We start from the raw sequence: 15,546 nt of genomic DNA, 5'->3' as shown, positions 1-15,546 counted from the left end.
TAACATGCATTATGTTAACTTTTTATTTCTTTCGTAAGAAGCCATATACCTTCCAAAGCCAGGATAGTGGCTCTGGGATTGTCTATAGACCTCTGCCATTCTTAGTAAACCACAGCCATACATGGAAGTTCATCTGGAATAAAGGATCCAACATGTTCCTTTTCCTGTGTGGAAGCACCTTGTGAACTTCTTTTGTTTCCTCTCAACAGGAATGTGAAGAATGGATGTTCAACTGTTAGTTTATGAGCATGAATTCACTTTCTGGTACAATATCTTGCAAAATATTTTTTAATCTTCCTTTTTTAAAATTCTCTGCTAGAGAATTTATTACAACAAAATAGATAATATAATTAATTGGTAGATGTGTTTTAGATTATGAGGATAGGCAGCAAAACAGAGAGGTTCTCGTCATGGGGGGCTTTGTTAGAGAGGAGGTGGATACTTTCATGTCAAGGGTTTATGAGTCTGTACATTGAGCTTGTGATTGAAGCAGAAACCATGAGCCATTTGTGAACAGATCAGGTAAGTTTTTGAAGGAGAAATGTCTCAACTATAATGTCAGACCTGCTGACACTGCTACTCTCTTTGTTCTGTTGGAGAGGTGCAAACAAAATTTGCTCGACACAAATATTTGAAGCGGAACAGGTGTATGATTATTTAGCTTCCCTAAACTCCTTCACCATTCAATAAAGTCATGAATGATTTGATTTTAACTTGTAATCCATATTTCTGCCTTCCCTTCATAACCTTCCTTCACTCTTGCTTAGCAAGAATCTGCCTGAAAAATATTCAAGGACTCTGGCTCCACAGCTTTTTCCATAAGGTGGTCCCTGGAACTCTCAACACTAAGAAAAATAATTTTACTTCATTTCTATGTTAAGTCATGTCTGGCTTTTGATTATCCTATAAGAGTTAAACAACTTCTCCACATACAAACTGTTAAGATCCCTCGGGTTCTTTTACGTTTTTAATCCAGTTGAATCTTATTATTGTAAACCTAGATACATATAAGTTAGCCTATCTACTTTTCCTAATAAGACAAATGACTTATCTCATTGGTGTGTTTGGACCTTCTCTGAATTATCTCCATTTCCATTTTTCCTTAAATAAGGCGACCAATACTGTACACCTTACTCCAGTTATAGTCTCATTAGTGCCCAATATAATTGATACATAACCTCCCTATTTTTGTATTCAGTTAACCTTGCTATTAATGAAAACATGATATTAGCTTTCCTAATAACATGCTGTACTTGCATGATAACTCTTTATGATTCATGTATGAGGATATTTCAATTTCTCTGTACCTCAGAGTTGTGCAATCTCTCATCACTGAGATAAAATGCTTTCTTTTTATTCTTCTGCCAAAATGGACATGCTAAATGTTCCCATATTATACTCGATTTGCCAGATCACTTTTTCAACTCTCAATTTTTCTACATCTCCTTATGTTTTTTGTAACAGTTTTCTTTCTGACCTACCTATGTCATCAGCAAATTTGCTACCACTCCTTCTGTTCTTTTATCCAAATTGTTTATATAAGTTGTAAAATATTGAGGTCCTAGCACCAAACCTTGTGACATACACTTGTTACATCTTCCTAAAGACCCAATTATGTCTACCCCGTACCTCCTGTTGGCCAACCAGTCTTGTCTCCTTGCCAATATGTGACACCTGACTCAGCAAATTTCTATTTTTTGCAATAACCTTGGATGTGGCACTTTATCAAATGCCTTTTGGAAATCTAACTAGAGTACATAAAATATCCTTTATTCACAGCACATTATTTTCCTTAAGAACTCCAAACAGATTGGTTAAATATGACTTGTCTTTCACAAAACTATGTTGACTCTGCCTACTTATCTTGAACTTATCTGAGCACCCCACTTTAACTTCAGTAATAATAGCTTCTAACATTTTCCCGATGATAGATAGCAGATTAACCGGCCTGTAGTTCCCAGTGCAAGCTTGTTTCTCCTAATTTGTTGCTTGGGAACCCTGCAGCCTTCAGGATTCAGTATGAAGTTCAGTATTTTAGAACTTGAGCACCATCCTACCCATCCCTAAATTTCAAGCCTTGTCATAACATGAGCTGCCTTTGGCACAGCTAACCCATTTTCATCTACGTCTGGATCCCACTATCAGCTTTTCTTACTTCCTAAACTATGATCTACTCTCTTGTGTGCCTTATTGTGGTTCTCTCTCTCTGGGTTCCATCTTGCTATTCTCTCAATCATTGCCATCCCGCTTCCCATTTACAGCATTTAAAAACCTCTTCTTAGCTACCAAAATTTTGAATAAGAGTCACTGCACTCAAAACGTTATCTCTGCTTTCCCTTCTAGTATGCTGTCAGACCTGCTGAGATTCTCCAGCTTTTGTTTCAGTTTTTGTTTCTGTCAAAGATTGGTTGGCTGAATAGTTTCTATTTTATAATTTGGTGCCAGGCAGTGTTCTCATGCACAGCATGAACAAGTGCAGGTCAGTCTTGCATATGGACTCTCTGATGTATGCCCACTCGTGAGTTGTCAGGAGCAACATGCCCTATCTATTTTATCCCTTTCCTACATCACTTTCAGTTGACTGAAAACAAATACTTGCCACATGTGAAAACTTACATTTAATTCCATCTGCTAATGTTTCAAGATGAAGACTGCTGTCAATGATTAACTGAATTGTGTTAGGTGCTTTAAAATAAATAAATTGCTTGATATATTGAACACTTCTCCTTTTACCTGTAGGACTGGGTATTATACTGCCTATAGACAGGTGTACAGTGTGGAGCTCCAGACTACCTATAAATGTTGTCCAGGGTGGAACCAGCAAAATGATGAGCCAGGCTGCTTACATCGTAAGTATCAACCTCTCATTTGATGGTGTTTCAGCTCAGATTTCTGCAGTACAATGACATAAAGATGTTGTCATGTGGGTTGGCCCATGAGCACTGAGGAATTGGTCCTGGAAGGAAGGGTGTAAACCTGACAGCAGGTCAGGACATCAGCTTGTCTTTGGAGTGGAGACATTAAAATGAGGGCACAAAAAATGTTTGTATATGTGGACACCTCCCTAAATATGCAAAAGAAAATTAAGTAGACAAGGGCAGTTGTTACAAAATGAATATTGCTGAATGTGTCAATAAATCCTCTAAACCTCAAAAGAGTGGGGAGCACTCTTGATGTGAAATACAATTTTATAAAATGCAGCACTTGTCAATATAAATGTAGAGTAGGCCTCACCAACAGAGGGTAATAACCTTTTTGATACACTTTTTTTTCTTGTTATGCATTAACTACATGTATTTCTCTAAGGTGGAATATGGCACACCAAGTTCTAGTTGTATCACTGTCTACTCTTCTGAGAGAAGCTTAGGCACAAGTGACCAAATTAGACTAACCATTGCCATTAATCCCCATCCAGTGTATGGGCAATACAGGAGACAACGACTGCTTCATGCTTCGTGGTTCATTCAAAAAAGTTGGCAGTGGGTTCAACAACTCATTTCAGTTGTTATAAAACCCATCTTGTTCATCAGTCCCTCTTAAGAAGGGATATTTGCTGACTTTCATATGACTCCAGACCCACAGTAATGTAGTTGACTCGTAATTGCCCTCTGAAATGGCCTAGAAACCCTCTTAGTTAAGGGACACTGGGGATAGGCAACAACTGCCATTAACTTCATGCCCATATCCCAAGAAAAAAGTGAAGTGAAAGCAAATTAATTAGTTTTTAGAATGAGGAAAAGAATTGAATTCCTGAAAGTGCAGAGACATTTTTAAGAATATGGTGTTGTGTTTTCCTAGCTACATGTGCTATTGGAACTTGCTTCAATGGAGGCAAGTGTGCTGAAGGAATCTTTCAAGCCTGCCAGTGTCCAGAGGGATTCCAGGGCCCTCGTTGCCAATACGGTAAGTTCTTGCAATTATTGACTCACTTACTAAATACATTTAAATCTTATTTGGTGCAAATCATGCAGAAAGATACATGAAAAGATTCCGAATCATGCAATTGCTTTGCAGTTAGAGAACGTAAAGACATCATATTTGTTTTACATGTCAACACTTGATTGGCTTCAATGGTTGATGTCAAACCAGGCAAGCTGTTCACACTGTAAAATGGTTCAAAACTGGGGAAATACTTTTAAACTTTACTCAAACAAAAGCATAGTAGACAAGCCAATCAGTAATGAGGAGAACTTAAGAGTACATATAGGTTCAAAAGAGAATATCTGGCAAATAAAAGAGAATAGAAGGAATTGGAAAGAAGGTAGAAAAATTACATGTGAAGAACAGGCAAGGTGCTCCATGAAAAAGTCATTTCCTGTTCTTAAGATTTCTAGTTCAGGGTGAAGTTCAGATGAATTCTGTCCAAAGCTAACAATGTTTCGAGAAGAGCCCTGTTCAGCAGGACTTTTCTGTCAACTTTCCTAGCCTGGATGGTGTATTACCTGCAAGAGAATTGTAGGGCCACTCAGCCCCTGACCTAGACCTTGTTCCAAATATGGACTATATAAGAGCTGATTTTGAGTTGAGGTGAGAGTGACTGCTGTTGAAATCAAAGTATTTGAACTACATGCAGCATGAATGAACCTGTGCAAAACTGAAGCTAGTGGGAATCAAGAGGTGGGGAGCAATCTCCACTGTTTGGAGTCTTTGGGACAGTAATCCAGAATCCCAGTCTGATGGCATTTCATGTGGTAAAATGTGAGATTATCCACTTTGCTAGAAGGAACACATGTACCGTGTATTTCTTGTATGGTAAGTAATTATTGAAAATGTAGATGCCCAAAGGGATCGAGGTGTCCTTCTCCATTAGTCACTGAAGTCTAACATGCAGGTGCAGCTAAGGAAGGCCAATGAAATGAGTTGAGTACAGGAGTAGTGAAAAACTAGGAGAAAGTGAGGACTGCAGATGCTGGAGATCAGAGTTTAAAAATGTGTTGCTGGAAAAGCGCAGCAGGTCAGGCAGCACCAAAGGAACAGGAGAATCGACGTTTCGGGCATAAGCCCTTCTTCTATGCCCAAAACGTTGATTCTCCTGTTCCTTTGATACTGCCTGACCTGCTGCACTTTTCCAGCAACACATTTTTAAGCTACAGGAGTAGTGAAGCCTTACTTCAGTTGTATAGGAGCTGACTTAGAGTACATGTGCACTTTTAGTTTCCTTACTTGGGAAAGAGTTTATTGCCATAGAGGAGGTGCACTACAGGTTCACCAGACTTGTCCCTGGGATGACAAGACTGTCCTATGAAGAGAGGTTAGGTAAACTGAGCCTGTATTCCTTAGACTTTGGAAGAATGTGAGATGATCTTATTGAACTCTATATAATACTTCAAGGGATAGACAGGGTAGATGTAGGTTCGGTAATCCAGAACTAGGAGTACAATTTGAAAATAAGAATAATGCAATTTCGTGCTGAAGTGAGAGGATTTTTTTTCTTTGAGAAGGTTATGAATTTATGGAGTTCTTTTATCTCAGAAGGCTGCAAAGATCCTCAGTCAGCACCAACAAAAATCCACAATCACTTCTATTTAGAAGGACAAGGACAGCAGATATATGGGAACACCACCACCTTCAAGCTCCCCTCAAAGCCACTCACCATCCTGACTTGGAAATATATTGCTGTTTCTTCACTGTCACTGGGTCAACACCCTGGAATTCCCTCCCTAATGGCATTGTGGGTAAACCCATGACAGGTGGACTGCAGCAGTTCAAGAAGGCAGCTCACCACCACCTTCTCAAGGGCAACTAGGGATGGGTAATAAATACTGGCCCACCCAGTGATGCTCACACCCCATAAAATGAATAAATTAAAAAAACTGTAAACATCTCTGATGAATGGTGAATAAAAGTGTCTTGGATTTTCCTTGGAACTCCTTCAGCTCCACCATTGTGAAAGGCAACAGACATCCTGGTCATATGTAGGTCAGCATGATCCCCCTGATCTTCTACATCAGCTTTCACAATGGAAGGATAACTGTTCCAAGAATATTAATGGTCATCCAAACATACCAACAAAGGCTGGACTGAGAGAGCTTTGAACTGAACTCCATTATATATCAAAACACTGACAATACTCAGACTTAGGCTGATAAGTAGAGAGTAATATTCATGTCAGAAATTGAACTGGACTAGAAATACTATGGCTAGGTCAGCAACTAGGAATCCTGCAGCAAGTAACCCACTTCCTGTCTCCCCAATGCCTGTCAACCCCCTACAAGGCACTTGTCAGGCATGTGATGCAATAGGACAGAGGAGCACTGGAGTAGGCCATTCAGTCCATTGTATTTAATGGCAGAGCAGGCTCAATCATGGTTGATTGAATAGTCAAGGACTTTTACCCACACTATGCACATTGATAATCAGAAATCCAATAATCTCAACATTAAACATATATAAGGACTGAGTTTCTATTGGTGAATTCCTACAGTGCATTTTCTAGATAGTACACACTGCTGCTACTGAGCATTGATGGTGGGGGGAGTGGATACTTGTGGATGTACTGCAAATCAAGTTCTGTGTATATGCACTTTATGTTGGTTTTGAGAGTTCAGTAGAATATTGTCTACTGAACTATACTGTACTTTTGTCATAACTTTGAAGAGTGGTGGAAAGTGTCCTGCTATGTCTCTGGTATATCACAAATGGTTGAATATTGATGTTACTATTCCCTGTTCAAATTACATTTTTGTATATGCGCACTTATATAATGACAGTCATGAACTTAACTTTCTCGAGATGTTTTACCTCTGATTAATTTTTAATGTAATAACAGTGGGCATAGAAAGATAGCTGGTGCAAAATGTGTCAGTAGTAGTTTTAAAAGTTATTGAGATTTACAGATCCCTTCAAAAATGTGTGTGTCAAGAGATGTTAATCCATGGGTAAAACATTTTCCCTCAGCCGCACAGGGCAGAGTTTTCTCAGATTGGTGGCTCATGCGAAAGGGCTGGGAAAATCCTGGAAACAGATGAAGAGCTGGGATCTAGATGTGATCATGTCACCTTCTTGCTTTCCCCAAAATGATATTGAAGGCGAGTTGGAGCTTCCCCAGATCTGTCAAGTGATTAATGATTAACTTATTGAGAAACTAATTATGAAATCCTTTAACACTGAGTTCTGCATTTCCAAGAAGTAGAACATGTTTCCCAGCTTGTTAACAACTTGCCAGTGCCATGAGATGAAGTTACAACAGGAAAGTCATCTTCAGTGAAACAGGCAAGCTGTGAATGTTTGACAGAGAGAAAATCTTGTCTTACTTAGTGTTTTCAAACCACTGGATATCTCAAAGCACTTTGCAGCAAAAAATCCCCTGTATTTTCACTGTCAACATTATTGCAATGTATAGCAGTCAGTATGCAGACAACCAATTTGCACTACAATATTAAAATGTTGTACAAACAATCATTGAGGAGTGAGAGTAGACCATTTGAACCCTTGAACCTCCACCATTCCATAAGATCATAGCTGATCTGATTACTCCACATTCCTGCCTATTCCTGATAACCTTTCATCCCTTTGTTTATCAAGAATCTATCTCTGAGTGGAATAATATTCAAAGACTATGCTTCATTTGAGGAAATGAGTTCCAAAGACTCATGATTCTCAGAAGAAAAAAATCTCATGACCCTTGCTTGTCGATTCTTTCGCCTGCACCTTGTCCAGACCTCTCAGGATCTTCTATGTTTCAAACAAATCATCTTCCACTCTTCTGTGTTCCAGTGGAGACAAAGCAAGCCTGTCCATCCTTTTTTTCATGACACCTCTTCATTCTAGTTATTAATTCAGTGAACCTTCCCTAAGCTTCTTCCAACGAATTCACATCCTTACTTAAATAATGACTCAATTTTTCTTTTTCTGTTGTTGATAAAACAATAACTATTGAACAGGTCATGAAGGATAAGTGCTCTATTTTTCTTCATAGAAGTGGTGCACAATATTTTTTACATATGCAAGAGTACAGAGAAAGAACTTCCATTTAAAACCTCATCCGAGAAACAGAACCTTTGTGGTGGATTACTCCCTCAACAGGGGTGTCAGCATTGATTTAATTTTCAAGCCCTGTAATTGGGATTGAATCTGAAACTTTGTTACTCAGCTGCAAGTGTGTCACCAAATGAAGCATGGCTGATGTGAAAGTGATCAGTTACAATGATTGCAGCAGCTGATGGAATTTAAATTCAATTAATAAATCTGGAATATAAAGCTAGTCTCAGTATTAGTGACCCCATAAGCTTGCCATCAATTGTTGTTTTTTAAAAAAAATCTAATTTACTTATGTCATTTAAGGAAGAGAATCTGCCATCTTTATCTGGTCTATCCTACATGTGACTCCAAGCTTACAGCAGTGTGGTTGACTCTTCATTAGCTTCTCAAATGACTTGGCAAGCCACACAGATCAAGGGCAGCCCTATAGATCCGATCTAAGATTAAAGCAGAATTTGTTTAGAAGACTTTTAGCTCAGATTGATAAGTATGTAAGTTAACTTGCTGAGCTGGAAGGTTTGTTTTCAGACATTTCATCACCATGACTAGGTAACATCATCAGTGAAAGTCTCTGGTGAAATGCTGGTGGTATTCTCCCCCCCCCTCGTTTATAGGTCTTGGTTTCTAAAGGGTGATGCCATTTTTGGATTTTTTTTTCAAGGGAAAATAGATAAGATCTAAGTTGATGTGTTTTTCTGATGGAGTTCTGGTTAGTATACCATGGCTCTCAGAACTCTTGCATGTCTTTTTTTCACCTGTCCAAGGATGTGTGTGTTGTCCGAGTCAAAGTGGTGTCCTTCTTTGTCTGTGTGTATGGAAACTAGTGATAGTGGGTCATAAAACAGAATGAGCCGCAGAAACTCAGCAGGACTGGTACTATATGTGATGAAAGAGACGGAGTTCATGATTTGAGTCCAGTATGACTCTTTTTCAAAACTGGTGATCTGATCTAAGCTCTGTTGTCCTGTCAAATATTGAGAAGATGTAAGGCTCAATATATAAATCCCTATTCTCCATAATAGGAAAGACTAGTACTTTAATTCAAGGCAGAAATGTCTGCACCCGTTAGAACTGCTGAGTGGATGATCCATCTCCGCCAGCACTGTGTACCACCTACAAGATGCACTTCAATAACTGACCAAGGCTCTTTAGGCAGCACTTTCTAAATCTGTAAACCTTACCGTTTGGAAGGGCAAGTGCATCACCCACAAGTTTGTCTCTAAGCCACTAGCCATTCTGAGTTGGAACTATGTAGTCTTTCCTTCAGTGTTGTTGGGTCAAATGTTGGAATACGCTTCCTAACATCATTGTGGGTGCCCATGTACTCCAATGATTGTAGCAGTTCAAGAAAGCAGCTCAACACCACCATCTTCTCTTAGGGTTGGGCAATAAATGCACATCTAATGGTGATGTCAACATGCCACAAACAAATTTTTGAAAAGGTTAGCGATGGGTGGCAAATTCTTGCATCGCCCATATCCCATGTAAGTTGATCAAGAGTGAAGGCTCCAGTCATGACTGTTCTGTTACTGCTGTTCAGAGCATCCCTGTGAGTTCTACCACTTCTTGACTGGTTATTCCTGATGAAGAGCTCATGCTTGAAACGTCCACTCATCTGCTCCTCGGATCTGCCTGAACAGCTATGCTTTTCCAGCACCATACGTTTTGAGACTGGCAGTTGACAAAGTCTTGAAACCTCTTGTGGTGCATAGAAATTGGCATGGACCTGTTGGTGTGAAAACTATATTCTGTGCTGTGGATATTATATAAAACTACTATGTATAATGAATTCTTCAAACTACTTCCTGTGTGTTTGCTCTCTTCCTCTGGTTCTGCAGGATTTTAAATGACAAGACTCTGAAGTCTCATGCTCAATCGAAAATTTAGAAGCAGATGATCATCTTTGCTTCCTGGTGGGCAATCTTCTTCCAAAGAAATAAAAAAATACTGACAGGATATATAATAGACAGCCAGCAGGCCTATATATTGCGTACAGTTAGATAGCAAATCTGTCACCCTTACAAACAAGCTTCTATTAGTCTAAGTTTTCTTCTCTTCTTGCAATTTCTCTTGATGTTTTAGCATTTTTCCTTCCCTGCTGTTCAAGTTGGTATGGTGGTTCAGTGGTTAGCAGTGTTGTCTCAGTGCTAGGGACCTGGGTTCAATTCCAGCCTTGGGTGACTGTGTCGTGTCTGTGTTGAGTTTATTTGTTCTACACATACCTGTGTGGCTATGCTCTGGTTTCCTCCCACAGTCCAAAGCTGTGCAGATTGTGGTTAAATCATGATAAATATGAAAGTTGTAGACATACTGGGGTCTGGGTGGGATACTCTTTGGAGGGTTGATGTGGACTTGATGGGCTGAATGGCCTCTTTCCTCACTGTGTAGGGATTCTAAATTTTAAAGTGGCATTCTTCCTCTTTCCTCCCGCTTGACCTTCCTCCCTCTGTTTAATGTCACTTGTCATTCTGTACCCCTCACTTTCTTGCCCTCATATAGCTCTTCACTTCTTAATCTGAAAATTCCCAATAGTCAGTAATCGTAAATCACTTAGAGCTGGCAGAGCAAGTAGAAACAGGCAGTCTAATAGAGGAAGAACAAAGAACTGAGCCAATGGAGGAAGAGACAGTAGTACTTGCCTTAAACTCAATGATAAACTTTTTCAAAAGAGCTAACATAGAACATATAGAACATAGAACATTACAGCGCAGTACAGGCTCTTCGGCCCTCGCTGTTGTGCCGACCAGTCATACCAATCTGAAGCCCATCTAACCTACATTATTGTGGTTCTGTTCGCCAAGCTGGGAATTTGTCTTGCAAACGTTTCGTCCCCTGTCTAGGTGACATCCTCAGTGCTTGGGAGCCTCCTGTGAAGCGCTTCTGTGCTGTTTCCTCCGGCATTTATAGTGGCCTGTCTCTGCCGCTTCCGGTTGTCAGTTCGAGCTGTCCGCTGTAGTGCCCGGTATATTGGGTCCAGGTCGATGTGTTTGTTGAGCAGTCATCCACAGACTCTATCAACAAACACATCGACCTGGACCCAATATACCGGGCACTACAGCGGACAGCTGGAACTGACAACCGGAAGCGGCAGAGACAGGCCACTATAAATGCCGGAGGAAACAGCACAGAAGCGCTTCACAGGAGGCTCCCAAGCACTGAGGATGTCACCTAGACAGGGGACGAAACGTTTGCAAGACAAATTCCCAGCTCGGCGAACAGAACCACAACAACGAGCACCCGAGCTACAAATCTTCTCCCAAACTTTGAACCTACATTATTCCATGTACGTCCATATATTTGTCCAATGACGACTTAAATGTACTTAAAGTTGGCGAATCTACAACTGTTGCAGGCAAAGCATTCCATACCCTTAGTACTCTCTGAGTAAAGAAACTACCTCTGACATCTGTCCTATATCTATCACCCCTCAATTTTAACCTAAGCATATGGGCCAGACCTTGCTAAGATGTTGAATTTATGTACGCAAATTAAGGTTCATATTTTCCGCTTCAAATTTCTGTTCACATTTGTGCAGATTTCAAATAGCTGCCTTGGTTAATGGTAGCAGGATCCCAGAAACTTGTGTGAATGGTTGAGTTTGATCCTTTCAAACTCGGAAAAGTTTTTTTTTCTGTCCAGAGCTTTATGTCCTCTCTATGACTCGGTTGATTGTGTTCTAATCCATGCCTTTTCAATTGACTACTTGAATTGGACAACACATAAATTTTAAAGAATTGTTACTCAGCAAGGCATCCTAATCAACAGCCCATACTTAACCTGTGTCCTGCTGAAAATGTCAGGAATTCCTCTGAACTTGAAACAAGACGGACATTTGGATCCAGTTAGGGGGAAAATATTTGCACGCAAGCATTACATTAAAGACTGAGGGCAGTTGTAGAGTATGGTTAGGGCAAATATAATATTATGTTAAATGCACAATTTTAGGTATATTACTCAACCACAACTGCAAGTTTACAGAGACTTACTGACACAGCTTCCATGAATTCAGCATCACCATCAAATACTGCCATGCTATTCTGAATGAATGATGCACAAACAACAATTTACATACATGTAGCTCCTTTTCCTGCAGTAAAAGATCTCAAGTGACTTCACAAAAGAATGATCAAACAGCACTTGCAACAAGGACATGTCAAGACATCTGATCAAAAACTGGCTACATGAGGTAGTGTTAAGGACTATTTTGAAGAAAGAGGGAGTGCAAGCAATGAAAGAAACTTGCAGTTCGCTGCAGCTAACCAGTGACTCCCACTGAAAAACCATGTTGTATTTGTACATTGTTGCCTGTGACGTACATCAGAATAATATCTACATTCTATGGCTGCTCTCGTCAGTATCCTCCATGTCCTACTGTCTCAAGGATTATGGTAAACTGTCATTTGTGTGTGGTATAAATACTGCTGCAGCTTAGTTTGGTCAGAAAGTTCTGAGAACACAGGTCTTCAGTACTATTGCTGGAATGTTGTCAGAGCCCAGAGTCTTTTCAGTATCTAGTGCCTCTAGTTGATTCTGGATATCACATGGGATGTATTGAATGGACTGAAGGCTAGAATCTATGATGCTGGGGGAAGCTGAGATTGATCATCCATTCAGCATATCTGCCTGAAAACTGTTGTGAATGTTTCAGACTTCTCTCTTGAATTGATGTGCTGGGTTTCTCCATTATTGAGGAAGGAAGTATTTGTGGAGTCATTTCCTCTAGTTATTTAATCGTCCACCACTATTCTTGACTGGATATGGCAGGACTGCAGAGCTTAAATCTGATCTGTTTGTTGTGGAGTCACTTACATCTGCCTATCACTTGCTTATGTTGATTGGCATGGAAGTAGTCCTGTTTTGTCACTTTGCCAGCTTGGCATCTCTATCTTTAGGTATCAAACACAGAATTGCTGGAGAAACTCAGCAGGTCTGGCAGCATCTGTGGAGAGAAAGCAGAGTTAATATTTCAAGTTGGGTGACCGGACTTCAGAAGTTATATTTATTGGATGTTTGTTATGATGTGATTGTTATATCATTCAATAAAACAAGTCAATGTTTAACAACTAGATCAATTAGAAATTGGGTTATCTATATCAGTGAATGAATGTGTACATTAATTCTGTTGAGCAGAGATTATATTTTACCAGAACTTATTGATCTGTGTGAAAACCATTATCCATATTTTGAAGACTTGATTCCTATTTGGGAGTGGATCCAAATCTACCTTCCTTGGTTCTGCCTTAAAAGGAAGTGCGGCTTTAGCTAGTTTTAACCTGTCATCACTAGGCAAGTGTCTTGTACAGAGGTCTCAAATGCACATATTAATGACCACAATTCCACCAATATTAAATCTGGTGTATCTATTATCATATTTTATCATTTTGAAATTTTGTATAGGAGCTAATTAATTTATGATTTATTTTTGTGAACAGATCTTATTGGTCAAGCATTGTGTGTTTCGTGTAGGAAGAGCCTTGCTTGGTCAAGCTAATGTCTTTGTGGTTCTAGTATAATTATCCATATCATTAAAAGGTCAGGCAACCTGTTGCTGTCTATATCTATAAAGCGAAGTGAAATGTAAGATTAGTCGAATACAGAGTTTGCCATCCATAGCTTTACCTGCTCAATGTCTGATTGCAAACAAACTACTAGGAAATTAATCAGTAAATTTTATATAACAAATCATTTTAATTGGGAGTTCTAGATGTTATGGACTGCTAACTTGAAAGTCATCGCTGAGGTTGTTGAAATCTGTTAAAAGCCCTGCAACTTTATCCTGCTAATTGTTGCCTCTTCTTGCCCTTCAGTGAGAAGGTTTTGGGTTTGAGTCCCACTCCAGGTTTTGAATCCAAAAATTGAGGCTGACTCCTGGTGAAACACTGAAGGAGAATTGTGTTAAAAGTGCAACATTTCTGATGAGACATTAACTGAGGCTTTGTTTGTACTTTCAAATGGATGTTAAAGTTCCTATGATATAATTTTGAAAAAGCAAAGGGAAAGTCAGAAGCACAGACTATCTACTTGTGATTATATGCCTATTTGTGGGGAGCTTACTGTGTCAAATTGTTGAGGTGTTTCCTATATTGCAGAGTGACAGTTCCTGCAAAATACTGTGTGAACTGATTTGCAGTGCCTGGAGGTTATGGTAAGGACCATGTTACTACAGACTTCCTCTGTTTCCAAAAAGCCAATGTTAACATTGTACTGCATCCCACTTTCCAAAATCTACCTTACAGCTTTTATGTTTTTGAAGAGTTTGTTGAGTGCAGGACTGAGAGACTGCCAACACTTTGATGAATAGCACAATTCCTGAGAATTTCTACAATATTTCACTCCTTCTGCTCTTGACCCCATGAGCTGTTCTGTGTTCACTCCATCCAGCAAGCACTTTAGAAACAGCTGTTCATAATTACCAGTTAGCAACATATTGGTTGGAGCAGTCACAAAGGAATGGCTTCCCTGAAGCAGGGTTAAATTCAATATGTTAGTGTTTGGATATGGAGGTTGATTGTCAGAGAATCAGAGTTGAATCAAGTGTTTTGCACGCACATATATGTATCCGCACTTGGCTTATCAAGTCAAATTTGTTTGATGCTTTCTGTCACCTAGGGCAAAAAAAAACACATTATGTTTTATGAAATTCCTTTTTTAAATATATCTCCGTCATATGGTAGAAAAATAATATATTTGTATATTGGACTCTATAGAGTAGAGAGGATGACATGATTTTAGGAGTCAGGATAACTTGATGATATTTCTGAGATTCGGACAGCTTTGAAATTGCGTTATGAAGATCTGATCTATATGCCAAGGAATTTTATAGGCTTGAGAATATGACTGTAATAACAAAATAGTGTGAACGCTTTCAGAGATTTGCTGACATGTGGCCTTCTAATCACCCACTGAAATGACCCTGTTGCAGAAAATCCGTGCAATATAGAGAGTTGGGCAAGCCTTGGGAATGAATCCTTTTTACCTTCAAAGAAAGAACTGATGGACAGAAATGGTTTTGCATTAAGACTAATACTGTTCTGTTCACTTGAGAAAGACAGTGTGCTGGAGTGAAATATAATTGATGAGGTGTCTTCCTCCCCTCAGCGACATCATGTATCTTTTTTTATGGGGTTAATTCTTTAACATTTGGGAACACTTCACAAATCAACTGCCACTAATAATATGAAATGACCTTGGGGTATAGTCCTCTTCTAAATGGAACTAGGTCATGCAGGTGTTAAATGTAATCTGCAGTAAAAAGAATCATTTTGATTAATAACTGAAAATTTAAGTATGTTTGCTCTTTTAGAATATTTTGCCAGCCTGTTTTTTTTGAAAATATATTTTTATTGGAAAAATAGATTTTTAAATATTCCAACAAGTACAAAACAACACAATTCAAAACAGTACAAGAAAAAAAACCCAAGTAAAATAAAAACCCCAACCTACTCTCATGTACAAATATATAAACATATAGCAAAGTATATAATAAAAAAAACCCAAACTGGCTATTTAACTAAATATATAAATAACCAACAACAAACTAATAAATAGTAATAACTCAGCCCAGCC

At 39.1% G+C, this 15,546-nt stretch overlaps 1 protein-coding gene across 1 annotated transcript in view; it reads left to right on the top strand.

Annotated features, from left to right (window-relative positions):
• The window catches only part of LOC140478814 (uncharacterized), a 309,839-nt gene that overhangs the window by 23,170 nt on the left and 271,123 nt on the right, over positions 1-15,546 (top strand). The window contains exons 3-4 of the mRNA XM_072572218.1: positions 2,740-2,849; positions 3,799-3,903. Of these exons, the coding sequence (XP_072428319.1) occupies positions 2,740-2,849; positions 3,799-3,903 (215 nt within the window). The remainder of the gene's footprint in view (positions 1-2,739; positions 2,850-3,798; positions 3,904-15,546) is intronic.

This window comes from Chiloscyllium punctatum, chromosome 6 (assembly GCF_047496795.1).
Source record: "Chiloscyllium punctatum isolate Juve2018m chromosome 6, sChiPun1.3, whole genome shotgun sequence".
NCBI classification, from domain to species: Eukaryota; Metazoa; Chordata; class Chondrichthyes; order Orectolobiformes; family Hemiscylliidae; genus Chiloscyllium; species Chiloscyllium punctatum.
The sequence above is the reverse complement of the archived record's forward strand: the minus strand, read 5'-3'. Positions and strand labels throughout refer to the sequence as shown.